General features: G+C 35.4%; 1 protein-coding gene across 13 annotated transcripts in view; it reads left to right on the top strand.

Moving 5' to 3' along the window:
• SNX14 (sorting nexin 14) overlaps nucleotides 1-17,452 on the top strand; it is a 107,817-nt gene that overhangs the window by 17,195 nt on the left and 73,170 nt on the right. For 5 of the 13 annotated variants that reach the window (XM_036899188.2, XM_036899190.2, XM_036899191.2 and 2 more), the window contains 5 exons: nucleotides 8,284-8,404; nucleotides 9,576-9,652; nucleotides 9,734-9,812; nucleotides 13,369-13,412; nucleotides 15,201-15,288. In XM_036899188.2, the coding sequence (XP_036755083.1) occupies nucleotides 8,284-8,404; nucleotides 9,576-9,652; nucleotides 9,734-9,812; nucleotides 13,369-13,412; nucleotides 15,201-15,288 (409 nt within the window). The remainder of the gene's footprint in view (nucleotides 1-8,283; nucleotides 8,405-9,575; nucleotides 9,653-9,733; nucleotides 9,813-13,368; nucleotides 13,413-15,200; nucleotides 15,289-17,452) is intronic. The other 8 variants (XM_036899195.2, XM_036899194.2, XM_036899200.2 and 5 more) reach the window with 3 other exon arrangements.

The following is a 17,452-nucleotide window of genomic DNA, read 5'->3' as shown; positions in this document are numbered from 1 at the left end:
TGGTTTTTGACCTTTTTGTTAATGTGGTGTAGAATATTGATTGATTTACTAATACTGTACCATTCTTTTATCCCTGTAATAAATCCCACTTGGTTGTGATGGATGATCTTTTTATGTATTTTTGAATCTAATTTGCTAATTTTTGTTGAGGATTTTTGCATGTACATCAGGGACATTGGTCTAAAATATTCCTTTTGTTTTTTAGTGTCTTTGTCTGGTTTTGGTATTAGAATGATGCTCGCCTCCTAGAATGTGTTTAGAAGTATTCTCTCCTCTCTAGTTTTTGGACTATTTAAGAAGGATGGGTATTTGCTCTTCTTTTAATGTTTGGTAGAATTCAGCTGTGAAACCATCTGGTATCAGAATTGTTTTTTGGGAGTTTTTTTTATTACAAATTTAATAGGTCTGTGCAGATTTTGTTTCTTCCTGGGTAATTCTCAGAAGGTTGTCCTTTTCTAGGGATTTGTCCATTTCTTTTAGGTAGTCTGATTTATTGGCATATTATTTTTCATAGACTTCTCTAATAATTCTTAGTATATCCTTAGTGTCATTTGTATCAATTCATTTTCATTTCTGATTTTGTTTATGTACTCTCTATTTTTGTCTTGATAAGTCTGGCTGAAATTTGTCTATTTTGTTTATCTTAAAGAACCAGCTCTTGGTTTCATTGGGTTTTTTTTTTTTATTGTTTCAGTCTTCTGTAGTCTATTTCTACTCTGATCTTTATTATGTCCCTCTTTCTACTAACTTTGAGTTTCATTTGTTCTTTTTCTAGTTTCTTTAATTGTGAGTTTGAACTGTTTACTTGGGATTGTTCTTGTTTCTTGATGTAGGCCTGTATTGCTATGTACTTCCCTCTTAGAATTGCTTTTGTGGCATCCCACCAATTTCGAACCATTGTATTTTTGTTTTCATTTGCTTCCTTGTATTGCTTGATTTGTTTTGATTGGTTCATTGATCCATTGATTTTTAAGAAGCATGTTATTTGGCATCTCTATGTGTGCCTTTTTTTTGTTTTGTTCGTGTGATTTATTTCTAGTTTCATGCCATTGTGGTCTGAGTAGTTGCTTGATAAAATTTCAATCTTTCTGAATTCTTTGAGGCTCTATTTGTGGCCTAGTATGTGATCTAGTCTAGAGAACATACCATATACATTTGAGAAAAATGTGTATCCTGCTACTTTTGGGTTGTTCTGTAGATATCTGTTAGGTCTCTCTGATCTAATGTGTTGTACGGTTCCTGTTTCCTTATTCATTTTCTGTCGGTCACTATATTGATGTGAGTGATGTGTTGAAATTTCCTAAAATGAATGTGTTGCCATCTATTTCCTTCTTTAATTCTGTTAGTATTTGTTTTTATGTATTTAGTGCTCCTGTGTTGGGTGCATAGATATTTATAATGGTTATATCCTCATTTTGGACTGATCCCTTTATCATTATGGAATGTTCTTTTTCACTTGTTACTGTCTTTGTTTTTAAATCTTTTTTGTCTAAGTATGGCTATTCCTGCTTTTTTCTCCCTATTATTTGCTTGAAATATCTTTTTCTATCCCTTTACTTTCAGTCTGTTTATGCCTTTGGGTCTGAAATGAGTCTCTTGTAGGCAGGTATAGATGGATCTTGTTTCTTTATGTAGTCTGTCACTCTCTGTCTTTTGATTGGTGCATTCAGTCCATTTACACTTAAGGTAATTATTGATAGGTATGTACTTATAGCCATTTTATTCTTTGTTTTCTGGTTTTTGCAGTTCCTTTTTTCCTCTCTCATACCCTTCTCTTGTTAATTGATGGTTTTCTTTTGTGATTAGATTTCTCTTTTTAAATTTTTTGTATCTCTTACAGGCTTTCATTTTGTGGTAATATAAGGTACAAGGGTAGCTTCATGACTATATAATAATCTATATTAAGATAATGATTACTTCAAACACAGTCTAAAAGTACTTCTTTTTCCTTCTTCCTCCCCACTTGAAGTATTAGTCATAATCTGCATTTTTTTTGTGTATTCCTTGACTTATTTTGTGTATAGTTGGTTTTAGTACTTTTTAAAAATTTATTCTAAAATTTTAAAGTTCTTGTACTTGCTTGGTAAGTAATTGGTCTACTACCTTTACTGTGGGGTTATTTTCACTGGTGAAAGCTATTTAGGCTTAGGAACATTTCCGTTTACAGAAGTCCCTTAAAAATATCCTGTATTTTAGTGGTTTAGTGTTTATAAATTCCTTTAGCTTCTGTTCATCTGAGAAGTTTAATCTCTCCAAATTTGAATGATAATCTTGCTGGATTGAGGATTCTTGGTTGAAGGTCCTTTTGTATCAGTACATTAAATACTTCCTGCCACTCCCTTCTGGCCTGTAAAGTTTCTGCTGAGAAGTTTGCTGATAGCCTGATGGTTTTCCCTTATAAATAATTTTTTTTTCTCTTGCTGCTTTCAGTATTCTCTCCTTATACTTACTCTTTCATTTTAATTATTTTATGTCTTGGTGTTATCTTCCTGGGGTTCCTTTTGTTAGGGGCTCTCTGTGCTTCTATGACCTGGGTATCTATTTCCTTTCCTAGGTTTGGGAAGTTTTCAACAATTATCCCCTCAAAGAGACTTTCTATCCCTTTGTCTCTTCTCTTTGTTACCCCTCTTATGCAACTATTGTTTCATTTGAAGTTTTCACACAGCTCTTATTCTTTCATTCCTAGAGATTGTTTTTTTCTCTGTTCCTCAGCTTTGTTTTGTTCCTGTTCTCTAATTTCCATCTCATTAATTGTCTCCTCTAGTCGCAGCAGTGTATTATTCATTCCCCCCATTATATATTTCATTTAATTTACTGTATTCCTTATCTCTGAGTATCTCTTTTTTCAACTCAGCTCTTTTGAAGTCCTCCCTGATATCTTCAGTTCTTTTCTGCATATCAGCACCCATATTTATGACTGCTACTTTGAAATATTTATCAAGAAGATTGGTGATCTTTTTCATTTTGCCCTCTTTCTGGTGTCTTATTCTGTAATTTTGTTTGGAACAAATTCCTTGGCCATCTCATTTTGTCAGGATTTCTGTGTTTCTTCCTTTTATTCAATGAATGTGCTGTGTTTCCTGGTCTAGAGAGTAATGGCTTTATGAAGAAAGTGTCCTGTGGTACCCAGAAGCTAAAGGCTCTTTACTCTCCAGTGCCTAGTTCTCCTTTGTGGTAGAATCCCAGTTGCTTTTGGTTGGCTATGGGTGGGGCCAACTTTCTGTCTGTCTGCCTGCAGTGGTCTATCTTAGTTCACTAAGGATAGCAGTTTTCCTTAGTGAAAGTAGAGGGAAGGGAGGAGTGCTTGTGGCTGGCTCCTGCTGACACCTCTCTAATTGGGCTGAGACAGTGCTGAGAAAGCTGGGAAAGCCTTTCTCTGCCTACTGGTTAGCAAAGTCTGTCACTGCTGGGCTGAGTTTGCAGGGAAACGTCTCAGGGCTGAGCTGCCTGTGAGGGCAATGGAGCATTTGGGGCTCCTGAGAGTGCATAACTTGTGGTGCTAATGGAGGGCTGGGGAAGTGTTGGCCACCTGCCCTTTCTCCTGCAAATAGAGTACTGTCCAACCCTTGCACCTCTGGCACCCCTCCTGCTGTTGGCAAATCTTTCAAGCTGCCACCTCTGCTTTGGGTCTTAGCAGACCTGCAGAGTGTGCCTGTCCACCATGAGTGGCAAAAACATCAGCCTCACAGAATGCTCCACCTCTCCCTGGTGTCCAGCCCTGCTGACACCAGAACCCAGGGCAGTGTGGACTTGTGTTCCCAGAGCAGATCCCTGGGGCCAGGTGTATGTTCCTGAACACCTGTTCCCCTCCCTGCTCTATTCTCTTCCTCTAGCCTGTAGGCTGGGGTGGGAAAAGGACTGGTGTCTGATTGATTATGGCTCTACCACTTTACCCTTCTCTGTGTGGTCTTCTCTTCTTTGCCAGGTGTAGGCGGTCTGTTTTGCAGTCTTCAGGTTGTTTTCTGGCTTAGTTGAATTTGCTGTAGTTGATTCCTTGGTGTGTATGTGGGAGGTGGTTTCTGCCTTGCCCTCCTACTCTGCCATCTTTTTTCTATTCTATTTCCATATTCTTTTCTTTTTTTAAAGAGCCCTTTAAATCTGTAAAAACCTTTTGTAGCTTGAGGGCCATACCAAAACAGGTGGCATTTTCCCCACAAGCCATAGTGTCTAAACCCTGATCTAGAACATTTCTCCTTACTTTTTTTTTCCCCCTTGACATTGACTTGTTGAAGAAAGTGGGTTGTTAGTTCACACATTTGTTGATGCTTTCCTCATGCTGTCTTTTATCATTACCTTCATAAATCTATATGATTTATAGGCTCAGTTAGTTTTAGATTTGTTTTGGGGGGTGCAAGAATATTGCAGTAATGCTCTGTACATCCTATTACATCACATAGAGGATAACTTCATATAAGGTGGGGTTACCTCATGTTTTGTGGATTTAGGTAATAATAGCTGTTATCTTCCCCAACTAACTTTCTCTCTGGTTTGACCATTTATTTACTCTATGAATCAGTTGCTTCATTATAGGTTGTATGATGATTTGCTCATTCTTTCATCTTCTATATTTTTTAATTCTAATTAATTATTCAATTTTTTGTAGAATTGCTTTATTTCATCCATTAGATCTATTTAGTTACTGTAAAGTAAAGGTATACCTTGGAGATACTGAAGGCTTGGTTCCAAAGCATTGCAGTAAAGCAAGTCAGTGAATTTTTTTTTTCCAGTGCATATAAAAGTTATGTTTACACTACTACACTGTAGTCTTTTAAGTGTGCAATACTATTATGTTTAAAAAACACATTTTAATTAAAAAATATTTTATTGATAAAAACTGCTAACCATCTTCTATGCTTTCAGCTAGTAATCTTTTTCCTGGTGAGGGTCCTGCCTCTGTTGATGGCTGCTGACTGATAAGGGCAGTGGATGCTGAAGGTTGGGGTGGTTATGACAATTTCTTAAAATAAGACAATGAAGTTTGCTGCATTGATTGACTCTTCCTTTCATGAATGATTTCTCTGTAGTATACGATGGTGTTTGATAGCATTTTGCGCACAGAACTTCTTTCAAAATTGGATTTAATCCTTGGAAACCTTGTTGCTACTTTATAACTAAGTTTATGTAATATTCTAAATCTTCCGTTGTCATCACAATAATCTTCACCAGAAGATTCCGTCTCAAGAAATTACTGATGACCATAACAAATACAATAATAATGAAAAAGTTTGAAATTTTTTGAGAATTAACAAAATATGACAGAGACACACAAAGCAAGCAAATGCTGTTGGAAAAATAACACCTGTATACTTGCTAAGTGCAAGGTTGCCTCAAACCTTCAATTTGTAAAAAATGCGGTATCTGCGAAGCACAATAATGTGAAATGTAATAAAATGAGGTAAGCCTATACAGCACAAGTTTGAAAAACAGGAGAAATGTTTACTTTTCTCTTATTTATCAGTTTTTAGAGTAATAATTGGTACATGCTAGTATCCAGCTAGTGGTTTGCTTATTTTATTAATTTTTCCAAAGTACCAGCTTCTATTTTGTGATTTTTCTCTTGTCACTGTTGTCTCTTGATTTCTGTTCTCTCTACTGTTTCCTTCCTTTTTATGTATTTGGATTTGCTATTTTTTTCCTTCAACTTTCTGAATTCTTAGCTTGTTGGTTTTGGTTTTCAGAATTTTTTTGTCTCTGATTAATGCAGGGTTTCTCAGCCCCAGCCCTACTGATGATATAGGTTGATAATTCTGTCCTGTGCTTTGTAGGATGGCAGCTGCCTTGGCCTCTAGCCACTTGATGTCAGTGGTGCACTTCTCCCTTCCTCCTCCGCACAGTTGTGACAATCAGAAATGTCTCCTTGTAGTGCCAGCTGTCCCCTGGGGGGTGAAGTTGGTGGAGGACCACATGGTTAATCACAGGGTTAATGTATTTAAAGTTATGATTTCCTTCTTAAATCACGCCTTAGTTATTTCTTGCCTTAGTTATATAGCCCACACATATTGTGTGTAGTATTTATTGTCATTTAGCCTAAGTACAGGTCTACAATTCCTAAAGTATAATTCTGAAATAAAAAAGCTCTAAAGAAGTTACCCTTTCTCTAACTTGGCACTAATTATGTGATGACAAAATTTGACCCTGAACATACATGAGACTGTTTATTTCTGACTTAGTTATTTTTTATTGTTTATATGTTTTGCTGCATAAATATTAACATCTGACTTTAGAATACTACCTCAGACCTCATTGAGGGTGTGAAATTATATATGAAATATATACTATATAATTGTTCAAGAATTCTAAACATTCTGAATTCTGAGTCATATTGTCAGGCTTAGAATGATTTTCAGTAAGTGGCTATGGAAATGAATTTCATGATTTTTTTCTCTGAATAGCTCTATAACTTCAGTTAGTTTCCAGACATAGGGTTGTTTTTAAAGCTTGAACTCAAGTATGCTATTCTGGTTAGAGTAAAGCTTTGTATAAAGGAATGGGATAAGGGTGGAAAGTGAGTTGGGGCCAGATTGAATGGAACCATAAAGGTTTAAGAGGTTTCTATTTCTCTGTGCAGGAAATGTTAAGCCATAGCAGTTTTTTGAGTGGTGGTAACCATGTTTATGTTTTAAGTGCTTAGTGAGAGCATTTAATAATAGGTTTTCTGTGAATGTTTTGCAAGTATAGCTTGCCCTGAGAACCTGGAGAACAGGCAATTTCATCTGTTTGGGTGGCTCAATCTTTGTCTCATGGCTTTTGTACTTGGTTACTGTCTCTTAAATGTAAGCACCTCTAATCATCTTCACCTCTTCTTACTACTTGGTGCTGTTTTCCCTAATTCTGAACTTCCTGGTCTTTACAGTATATTCTGTAACCCTTTCTATTCCATGCTGCACTTCGAAATTGTACGCAGTCAGAGAGATGAAACTCAAACTTCTTTCCTTAACGATTACAGTCCTGTACTGCCTGTTTTCTAATGCCTGGAAACAGGTGCTGCCGATTATGTTCTGTCCAGTTTTATAGTTGTTTATGGTGGGAAGGCAAGTCTAGTACCAGTTACTTTGTCAAGCACAAGTCCCTTATTCCTTTGAAATATATGCCATCTGTCTGTTTTCTCACTGATATCAATCTCTAGGTCATTGGTACTCATTTATAGAAGACTTTGGCTTCTGGCTTATAGATTTTATCTCCATTTTAAATTCTGCCATCATTCTAGGTGACTTCAGTGTTTGTGTGAGTAACTCACTGAATACTCTAGTCTATCTCAAGGTGATTCCTCTTCAGCCTCTTAGTTGGATTCACCATATGGTGGCCCTTATCATCAGAAAGAGCTCTCCCTCTGAAATCTTAAAAATCATATGTCCAACTTGCTGACCATTGTCTACTTCTCTCATTCAGTCACACCTGCTTCTTGACTTCTGAGCCTCCTGATTCCCCTGCTTTCTTCCTACCCACTGACCCTCTTCTGCTGTCATGTACTTTCTGTGTAGTTTAGAGTTACTCTAGCTTAGATCACATGGTCCATCACTTCAGCCACTCTGTTGCCACTATCCTTAACTCCTTTTCCTTCAATTCCACTCACCTGACAAAATCCAAATAGTGGATAAGTGTTGCTGCTTACTTTTTTGGTGTTTGTATACTGGTTACTGAATCCTGCTAGAGAAAAAAAAAAAATCTGTTAATTTAACTCTTCAGCTTCAGTATTGCCCAGCAGTTCCCAGAATACCCTTCTCTGCTTCTCTCCAGCAGCTGTTTTAGAGCTTCTCTAATTTTCTAGAAGTTCTGATTATGCCAACTTCACCCTTTACTCGCAGCATTACCTGTTTCACTTAAGGGTTATCATATGGTTTTTAATTCGAGACTGTTTTCTATGCAATATGAACCATGGCTGTGTATCCCCAGAGCCTAGTACTATGTAGCAAAAACAGATGCTGAGTAAATTTTTTAATTTAATGAAAAATAATCAGAATTTTGTTGTGGTATGAATATTATAATATCAGTAGAAGGTATTCTTGAAGAATGTAGTATATAGGCTAGTTAAACATGACAGTCGAGGTACCAAATTATGATACATTGAGAAATTATACTTCCTTATATCTTAAATGAAATATACATTTCATAGCATACATTCTATGATTCTTAAAATTAATAAATACATTATAGAAACTCATGATTAGAGAAATTGCTTAATTCTGATATGGTAGATGCTTAATTGATGCACATTAAAACAATGAAGGGACAACTTAAGTGTTATACTTTTTTTGGTTCTGATAATTTTCATTTATTTCTAAGGTATCTTCATGTTTTAATGATCTTCTGGTCATTTGTTGCTGGGGTTGTCACATTCTACTGCTCATTAGGACCTGATTCTCTCTTACCAAATATATTCTTCACAATGAAATATAAACCCAAGGTAAAATTTGTATGTTCTTATTTTTAAGAGTCATAATATATGACCCTATGCTGTTTGATATCTCTGTTGAAAGCATGTGAAAGCAGTGATTTAAAAAAATGCATTGGCTATTATTTAATGATGGAACAGATCAGAGTATTTTTAGAGGGAAATTTACACGTGTATATTTTTAAGGTACATAGTTCTCCTAGGAGGAGCTATAAAAAGAAAACCAAATTCTTAGAAAGTTGGGATTCACAAATGAGAATGTCTTGTAACTACATATTAACTATGAGGACAATAAATTGAAACAGAAGTTCCCAAAGTTGGAATCACCTAGGGAGTCTTTAAAAACTATACATTCCTGGGCCCCATTACCAGATTTTGATTGAATAGTTCTGGGTTAAGATCTTGTAATCAGTACTTCTTAAAAGCTTTGCAGGAAATTCTTTGGTACAGACACAGGGAACTACAGACACAGTTAGGGAACTCTGGGTTAAATTACCTAACCCTGGTAATTTTCTAAATATAAATTTGCTCCTTAGAAACAAAACAGAGAAATAATTAGGCAGTTTGCTTAAACAAACTTATTTTTACTTCTGAAATTTTGATAGATATTGTAGGATCTATCTCTGGTAGGCAAATTCCCTATTGGCAAATAAATCAGGATTTATTTTAGTGAGGTATCTTAAATTCTTACTTGATAATTTTTCAAGTTGATGCAGTCCCTCATCTCAGGTTCATTGGTATTTCTACTCGCAGGAAACGTAGCTGAAAGTGGTGCCCCATATTTGGTCAGGAACCTTACTAGTCATCACATGTCTTGTCCCTTGTTGAATTCAAGGGTTTGAAGAGATAGAAAATAGGTTTTTTTATATCTTTGCAGTAAAGTATTTTTTTCAAATATAGATTGACTTTTTTTAAATTAACAAGCTTAACAATTGATTTTAATTTTAAGCTTGAAAATTTGGCTTAAGTATTGTAAAACTTTTCATCAGGTATTTTTTCTCTTTGGCAGTTTAGCAAGTAAGTAGATTGGTTTCAGTGTTAAAGCAGACAACAGTAAAGAACATCATCTAAATTTGTATATTGACTAACAAGCTTTTGAAAAGTTGATTCTCGTTAGTAAAGATGATATGTAAAGATGACCTCTCATCTTTCCTCCTCTCACTCCCCCATTTTCCTTTTTTAGCAGTTAGGACTCCAAGAATTATTTCCTCAAGGTCGTAGCTGTGCTGTTTGTGGTAAAGTGAAATGTAAACGACATAGGTAAGTTAAACATTTTTCATTCATTGATCCTTCCAATTACATTTTGGATTTCAAGCAATTTAGTTGTATGATTTTCTTTAGGCCTGCCTTGTTACTTGAAAACTACCAGCCATGGCTAGACCTGAAAATTTCTTCCAAGGTTGATGCATCTCTCTCAGAGGTAACTGATTTAATTAATGTTGCAAAATATATCTGAGCAGAAGATAATAAATACCTATGGAAAATTTAATCACCGAGCATCTTATTATATGCCACCTAATCAGTTCTTGGCAAGATAGTTGATTATTGTGAAATGTGCAGCATTTTAAACTAAAAACATTTTGGATCCCATGTCTAATTTAAATGAACATTTTAGCCAGAGAAAGCCCTCCTTTATCTAGTTATTGCTTAACTGTTATAAAAAGAGTCATTTTATGATAGGGCAATAGAAGTAGTCATTTTGTAATTCCAAAAGGAGACCTGAGCTGCTAGGGGCAAATGTGTATCTTCCAGTATGATGACTCCAGTTTTGATACTATGGAAGGGGAGAGCCAGGAATGGGATACTTTTCACTGTTTCTGCATAACGAAGGAATAGACAGCATGTTATTTTTGTTCCAGTCACATTTTATATATACCTCTTTGGTAACATGATATGTTTTAGTTGTTTCTTTTTGAGACTTGTCTTCTCTCTTGATCTGAGAAAGTAGTCAAGTCCTTGAAGACAGGGGATGTGGGGTCTCATTGGTTTCCAGCACCAAGCGCAGGACCAGATACTTTGCTGGCCGCTGATAGGTATTGAATTAAACTGAATGCTAATTAGTTGAAGAATGGCATTAGGCATCTGAATCCTGTCTTTTTTCTCAGCTTATTTCCTTGTTTGGCTGGAAGTATGCTGCATAAACGCTAAACTTCAGGCATTTTTCTTTTTCATTTTTTCTGTAAGGCCTTTTTTATCACCAGGATTCCTTGATTAAAGACTGTGCTGTTCCATATAGTAGCCACTAGTCACATATGGCTGTTAATAAACACCTGAAATGTGTTAGTCCAAATGGAGATGTGCTATGTATGTAAAATATGTACTGAATTCTGAGGACTTAGTAAGGAAAAAAGAATGTAAAATGTCCTATCTTATGTTTTATATTGATTACATGTGAAATAATATCTTAGATATATTAGGTTAAATAAAATGTACCATAAAATTAATCTCAACTGTTTCTTTTTAACAAATGTAGATACTAGAAAGTTTGCCATACTACATTTCTGTTGGAGAGTGCTGATTTGAGGTCTGTTGAGGACAAGACCTCTAGCAAGAGTATTATTTCATTTATTTCTTTGGAAGAAAATTAACTGTAGAAAGCTTTTGGCCTAGTGCTTGGCACGTATTGGTGTTCAATAAATATTCACTATAACATTTCAAGCACTTTTTGAGTTCTTCCTATAGGCAGGAACTGGACCAGGCACAAAGAATAAAAAAAGAGAAATAAAATATGGTGCTTTTTTTTTCTAGGAACTTCAGTTTAGGAGGTGGACATATAAATAGGCAATTACACTATGTTGTAGTGTAATTCCAATAATGGAAGAAATATACAAGGAATATTGTCAGTACAGAGGAAGAAGTACATAACTGTTGTGAGAGGCAGTCAGGAGATATAACTAGAAGTTTGCTAGACTGACAGTGTGGGGAAAGGGTATTTCAGTGTTTAGCAAGAGCTTTTGAAAAGAAAAGAGGCTTTGAAACAAGGTGGAATGTTTCAGTGAAAAGTGTGAGGGAGGATGTGGCCAATGAAGAGACAATATTCTAGTAGCTAATATTTATCACTTACTTACTGTATATTAGGCACTCTGCTAATCACTGTAATTTCATATAATCACACACCTTATGAAGTAGATGCTATTATTGACAATTTTACTACAACTGGGGTTGAGAGAGTTTTAATGATTTTCTCAAAGTTCATACCTGGTTAATTGCAGAACTCAGTCTAAAACTCAGATTTGGCTTAGGTTCTTAACCATTTTTATATGGCCCTGTAGAGATCAGATCGTCCAGACTTAAAGGGCAATGCTGCAGGAGTTTAACTGAGCATGGAAGCCAGTGATTCTCAAACTGAGGGACTAGAGTTTTCAGATGTGACTCACAGGATGCAGTGGGAGGTGAAAAGGAGGTAAATGGTCACAGCTGCTGGCATACAGTTCTCTCTGGCCCCTTCACAATCAAGGCTACTCCACTTGTCTTACTTTGATATAGTGTAGTTTGATATATTGAGAGTTTCATGCAAGGGAATGATGTGGTCGAATAGATGTTTTAGATCACTTTGGCAGCTCCATGGAGAATGGAAAGGAGCTAGCTTAGAAGCAGGGACACTAGAGGCTATTTGCAACCATGTAGAGGTAAGAAGATAAGGACCTGGAGAGTGGGGCTCTAGAAAAGAGCTACTTTGAATATAAAACAGTAGGATTTGATGATTGGATGTGGGGAATAAAGTAAGACCAAATGTTGAATGGTAAGTTTTTTAGTCTTTCTGTATCATTTTCCTGTTCATATGTATTTTATTTTCCTAGCTGGTATCACTAATGCATAGCTTTTGTAGTAAAAAATCCAAATCTTGTTGCTTTAGAGAATTTGCAACCTTGGTTACTGCTGCAAGAGAAGGTGTATTAGGTATATTGTCAGATTAGATACTTGCCTCATCTGCTCCCTAGTCCTTTTCAAAGTTGCTGCTCTCTGCTGCAAGTCCTTTCAAGAAAAAAAACATACTGTTATACCCAGACTGAAGAAATGGAAGGTTTAACACCAGATTTGTTTTGTTTCGTTACATTTTCACATGTAACTTATATACTGATTTTAATACAGCTACAATTCTCACAAAGTGAACATAACCATATAATCAGCACCCAGATAAAGGAATGAAACATTGTCAGCACCCCAGAAGTCCCTCACATTTTCCCTTCTAGTCACAATCCTCCCTTTAAAGGAAATCACTGACACCTAATTTTGGCCACTTTATACAAGTCTTACTGACTTATTTCTTCATTTAATTCCAGGAATAATGACTTACAGAGAGAGTTAGTGTCTTGCCAATGGGTTTCAGCCCCCGGCAAGTTCACTGTGGGTTCAGTGTGACCAAAGAAATGACAGTAGAATGTTTCTTTGGGGTAAAAGGGTTTATTACCCGGCTTGTTCTCCTGGCAGTAGGTCGAGCACTAGCGTCTCTGCCTCCGCCCAGAGTACTGGGCCATGCTCTCTGTATAGTGCAATAATACCTTATTGCCTAAAGATGTGGAAGCAGTAGCTTAGCAACAGGCCAGTTACATCATCAGGTAGTTTAAGTTCAGTGAGAATCCTGGCCATTGGAACCCCAACTTCCCCACAGTTAGGAACGCAAAAGACTGGGCTATTATTTTCCTTCTTTTCATAGAACATTTTTGGCTTCATAGTCAGGAATAATTTGAGTTTTGTTTGTTTTATTATGGGAATATTTAGAAATGTGTGTCATTTTAATAGTAATTTTTCTGTTTTTGGAGTTCTGGGTTTAAAGTGTTTTCTCATGTTCTCTTTGTCATTGCAATGATTAGCTAAGATGGATATGTACATTTTATCAAAAGAAAGTATGATATTAGATGTCAGTATTTGGGATAATAAAATTGGTTCTTGATAATATTCTATATTAGTAGTACAGTTTATTTTCCTTGAGTTGGTAATTAATTTGATTTTTTTTTAATAAAATTTTTATGCAGGTTCTTGAATTAGTGTTGGAAAACTTTGTTTATCCGTGGTACAGGTATGTTCTTTCCGTAAGACCTTTTTCCTTTAGTATAGTGAATACCATTAAGTTAAGCATGCTAATGATATGTTTTCAGTATCGTCCAAGATTTCCCTTTGACACTATTGACATTTTTGGCCAGATAATTCTTTGTTGTGGGTGCAGGAGGCTGTACTATGCATTGTAGGTTGTTTCACAGCACCTCTAATTTTTTCCCAGGGGATGCTAGTAGCACCCCTTTCCCATTAGTTGTGAAGAGCAAAAATGTTTTCAGATTGACAAATGTTACTTGGGAGGCATAATTGGCTCCAGTTAAAAACCACTGATGTAGGTAGTCAATTAACAGTTTAGTGAAAGCAAAGGGGAAAATAACCTAGGCTGCTTTTTGGATGAAAAGTAATTTGTAGAATTTCTCAAGTGGCATATTTTCTGTGCACTTTTCAAATTTGAAAAAAACTGTGCATTTAGAGGAAAATTTCATATTGATGTTTCACTAAGTGAAAGATAATTTCATTAGAATTTCCCTGGAATATTAATATGTTTATTTCCAAAGTAACTTTATTTTTCATATGTGCTATGGGTATACAAGTGCCCTCTGTGTTGCAGCATATAGAAAATACTTAGATCAGAAAAAGAAAAATCTAGCTTGAAAATCAGAAGTCCAGGTTATTTAATAAATACACATTTTCTTACATAAGCATCATGTTTTTAATTATATATTTAAATAATATCTAATGACATATATGTAATATTTAGTGACATCTATCCTAATTTTATGTTGATTCAATATATTTTGAGTTTTCTAATTAAATAATGCTAGTAGTTGAGTTGCTCTACAATATGTTAAACAAATATAACATCCAGTTTATATGTCTTATTTTCCTGACAAGCTATGTAAATTAATTTCTTATGTTGAGTTCCATCTAAAAAATGGGGCATTTGCCATTTAAATAAAGCTGATGGGTGAGGCCTTTTGTCAAATGAATACTGTTGTCAAGACTCTTCACTCCTACTGCATATTAAGTCTTCAGACATAAAATCTGGGTGTATTTCTAAATGTTAAAGTAGTATTTTCTCCTCAGTATATCTACTGTTGCTGTAATATCCCCTTCCTGGGGTTAATAGAAAGAAGCATGGTTGATACAGTTACATCCTTATTCTACCAAGGGGCTTTATTAAAGCACCATGTTTAAATTTAGAATATCATCGCTGTACATACTTTTCTTTCTTGCTTTGATTAGGAAGGTGTCCTAATTCTTCTAGGGGCCTCAAGACTTCAGGAAAATGAAAAGTAGCTCCTCAGAAGAAGGTCATCAAATTTCTGTTTAAAAACATTTGAGTTTCAGTTTATTATTTTCTTTTTCAAATAGAACACATTTTTTTTCTTTTACTTTTAGGATTAGTTTATATTATTAATCTATAAACATTTAAAACTAATTTAAAATCTACATTAATTTAATTCTATTGCTTCTCCAAAATTCTTTGTTTTGCTTCTTGGAAATTTCTTTGATGCTTAGAAAATAATCTTAGTATAATAAATATATAACTGTACATGTGGGTGTCTGCAGGAAAATAATGCAGTTTAGCTAATTAGTGATTAAGACTTGGTACTGGAATTATGGGAGATGTTTATTTTCTTCTTTGTACATTTCTATCTGTTATTCTGTAAATGTAGTGCATTCTTTGTTAGAGAAGAAAAATAGCCTAAATAAAAAAGAGGAAGTTGTAGACTTCCCTCAGTTTCTAGAAAGGGAAGCTGTATATTTCTTTGAACTTCTAAATGCTTGCTTTTCTCCTCAATTGAAGGGATATAACAGATGATGAGTCCTTTGTTGATGAACTGAGAATTACATTACGGTTTTTTGCATCTGTCTTGATTCGAAGGATTCACAAGGTATATATAAACATATCATGAGAAATTTGGGAATTGGAGGCTTTATTTTTACTAAAGAGATTCTTTCAAATCTTTTTTTTATTTTATTCTGTCTATATGTATTTTCTTTTCCTTCACTGGTGATTTATATATGTATATATATAAGAATGGATCACTTTAGATTCATTAATGTTTTGCTTTCCTTAATTTAATGCTTGGATATGTTGGTTTGTGGCAATTAGAAATAAAAAGACAATAGGAAAAAAAAGGTCATATGCCTGTTAGATGAATTTACTAGGTAAAGTGTGGTGACTATGGTCTACACTTAAAAATAATTTTGGAGCATATTTGGGCTTTTGCCTATATATTCTTAAAGTGTGTTGGCTGTATACACACATACTAGTCTATTGCGTTAACAATTCAGTAGAATTGAATATACTGACAATAAATGGGTATATGATATCTGCCTTAGAAATAAAATAAAGATAAACCTTGTTAACTGTTTCTATACCTATTAAAAAAAAGAGGACACTAACAAATGGAAACTCATCCCATGCTCTTGGCTAGGAAGAATTAATATTGTCAAAATGGCCATCCTGCTCAAAGCAATATACAGATTGGATGCAGTCCCTATCAAATTACCAACAGCATTCTTCAACGAACTGGAACAAATAGTTCAAAAATTCATATGGAACCACAAAAGACCCCAAATAGCCAAAGCAATCCTGAGAAGGAAGAATAAAGTTGGGGGGATCTCACTCCCCAACTTCAAGCTCTACTATAAAGCCATAGTAATCAAGACAATTTGGTACTGGCACAAGAACAGAGCCACAGACCAGTGAAACAGAATAGAGACTCCAGACATTAACCCAAACATATATGGTCAATTAATATACGATAAAGTAGCCATGGACATACAATGGGGAAATGACAGCCTCTTCAACAGTTGGGGTTGGCAAAACTGGACAGCTACATGTAAGAGAATTGTCTTAACCCCATACACAAAAGTAAATTTGAAATGGATCAAAGACCTGAATGTAAGTCATGAAACCATAAAACTCTCAGAAAAAAACATAGGCAAAAAATCTCTTATACATAAACATTAGCGACTTCTTCATGAACATATCTCCCTAGGCAAGGGAAACAAAAGCAAAAATGAACAAGAGGGACTGTATCAAGCTGAAAAGCTTCTGTACAGCAAAGGACACCATCAGTAGAACAAAAAGGTACCCTACAGTATATGCAAGAATATATTCATAAATGACAGATCCGATAAAGGGTTGACATCCAAAATATATAAAGAGCTCACGCTCCTCAACAAACAAAAAGCAAATAATCCAATTAAAAAATGGGCAGAGGAGCTGAGCAGACAGTTCTCCAAAGAAGAAATTTAGATGGCCAACAGACACATGAAAAGATGCTCCACGTCGCTAGTCATTAGAGAAATGCAAATTAAAACCACAATGAGATATCACCTCACACCAGTAAAGTTTGCCACCATCCAAAAGACAAACAACAACAAATGTTGGCGAGGTTGTGGAGAAATGGGAACCCTCCTACACTGCTGGTGGGAATGTAAATTAGTTCAACCATTATGGAAAGCAGTATGGAGGTTCCTAAAAAAGCTCAAAATAGAAATACCATTTGACCCAGAAATTCCACTTCTAGGAATTTATCCTAAGAATACAGCAGCCCAGTTTAAAAAATACAGATGCACCCCTATGTTTATCACAGCAGTGTTTACAATAGCCAAGAAAGGAAGCAACCTAAATGTCCATCAGTATATGAATGGATAAAGATGTAGTACATATACACAATGGAATATTATTCAGCCATAAGAAGTAAACAAGTCCTACCATTTGCAGCAACATGGATTGAGCTAGAGGGTATTATGCTCAGTGAAATAAGTCAGGCAGAGAAAGACAAGTACCAAATGATTTCACTCATATGTGGAATATAAGAACAAAGAAAAAACTGAAGGAACAAAACAGCAGCAGACTCACAGAACCCAAGAATGAACTAACAGTTACCAAAGGGAAAGGGACTGGGGAGGATGGGTGGGAAGAGAGGGATAAGGGGCAGGGGGAAGAAAGGGGGCATTGTGATTAGCATGTATAATGTGGGGGGAAGCCCGGGGAGGACTGTGTAACACAGAGAAGACAAGTAGTTACTCTACAACATCTTA

Source organism: Manis pentadactyla, chromosome 12 (assembly GCF_030020395.1).
Source record: "Manis pentadactyla isolate mManPen7 chromosome 12, mManPen7.hap1, whole genome shotgun sequence".
Classification (NCBI taxonomy): Eukaryota; Metazoa; Chordata; class Mammalia; order Pholidota; family Manidae; genus Manis; species Manis pentadactyla.
The sequence above is the reverse complement of the archived record's forward strand: the minus strand, read 5'-3'. Positions and strand labels throughout refer to the sequence as shown.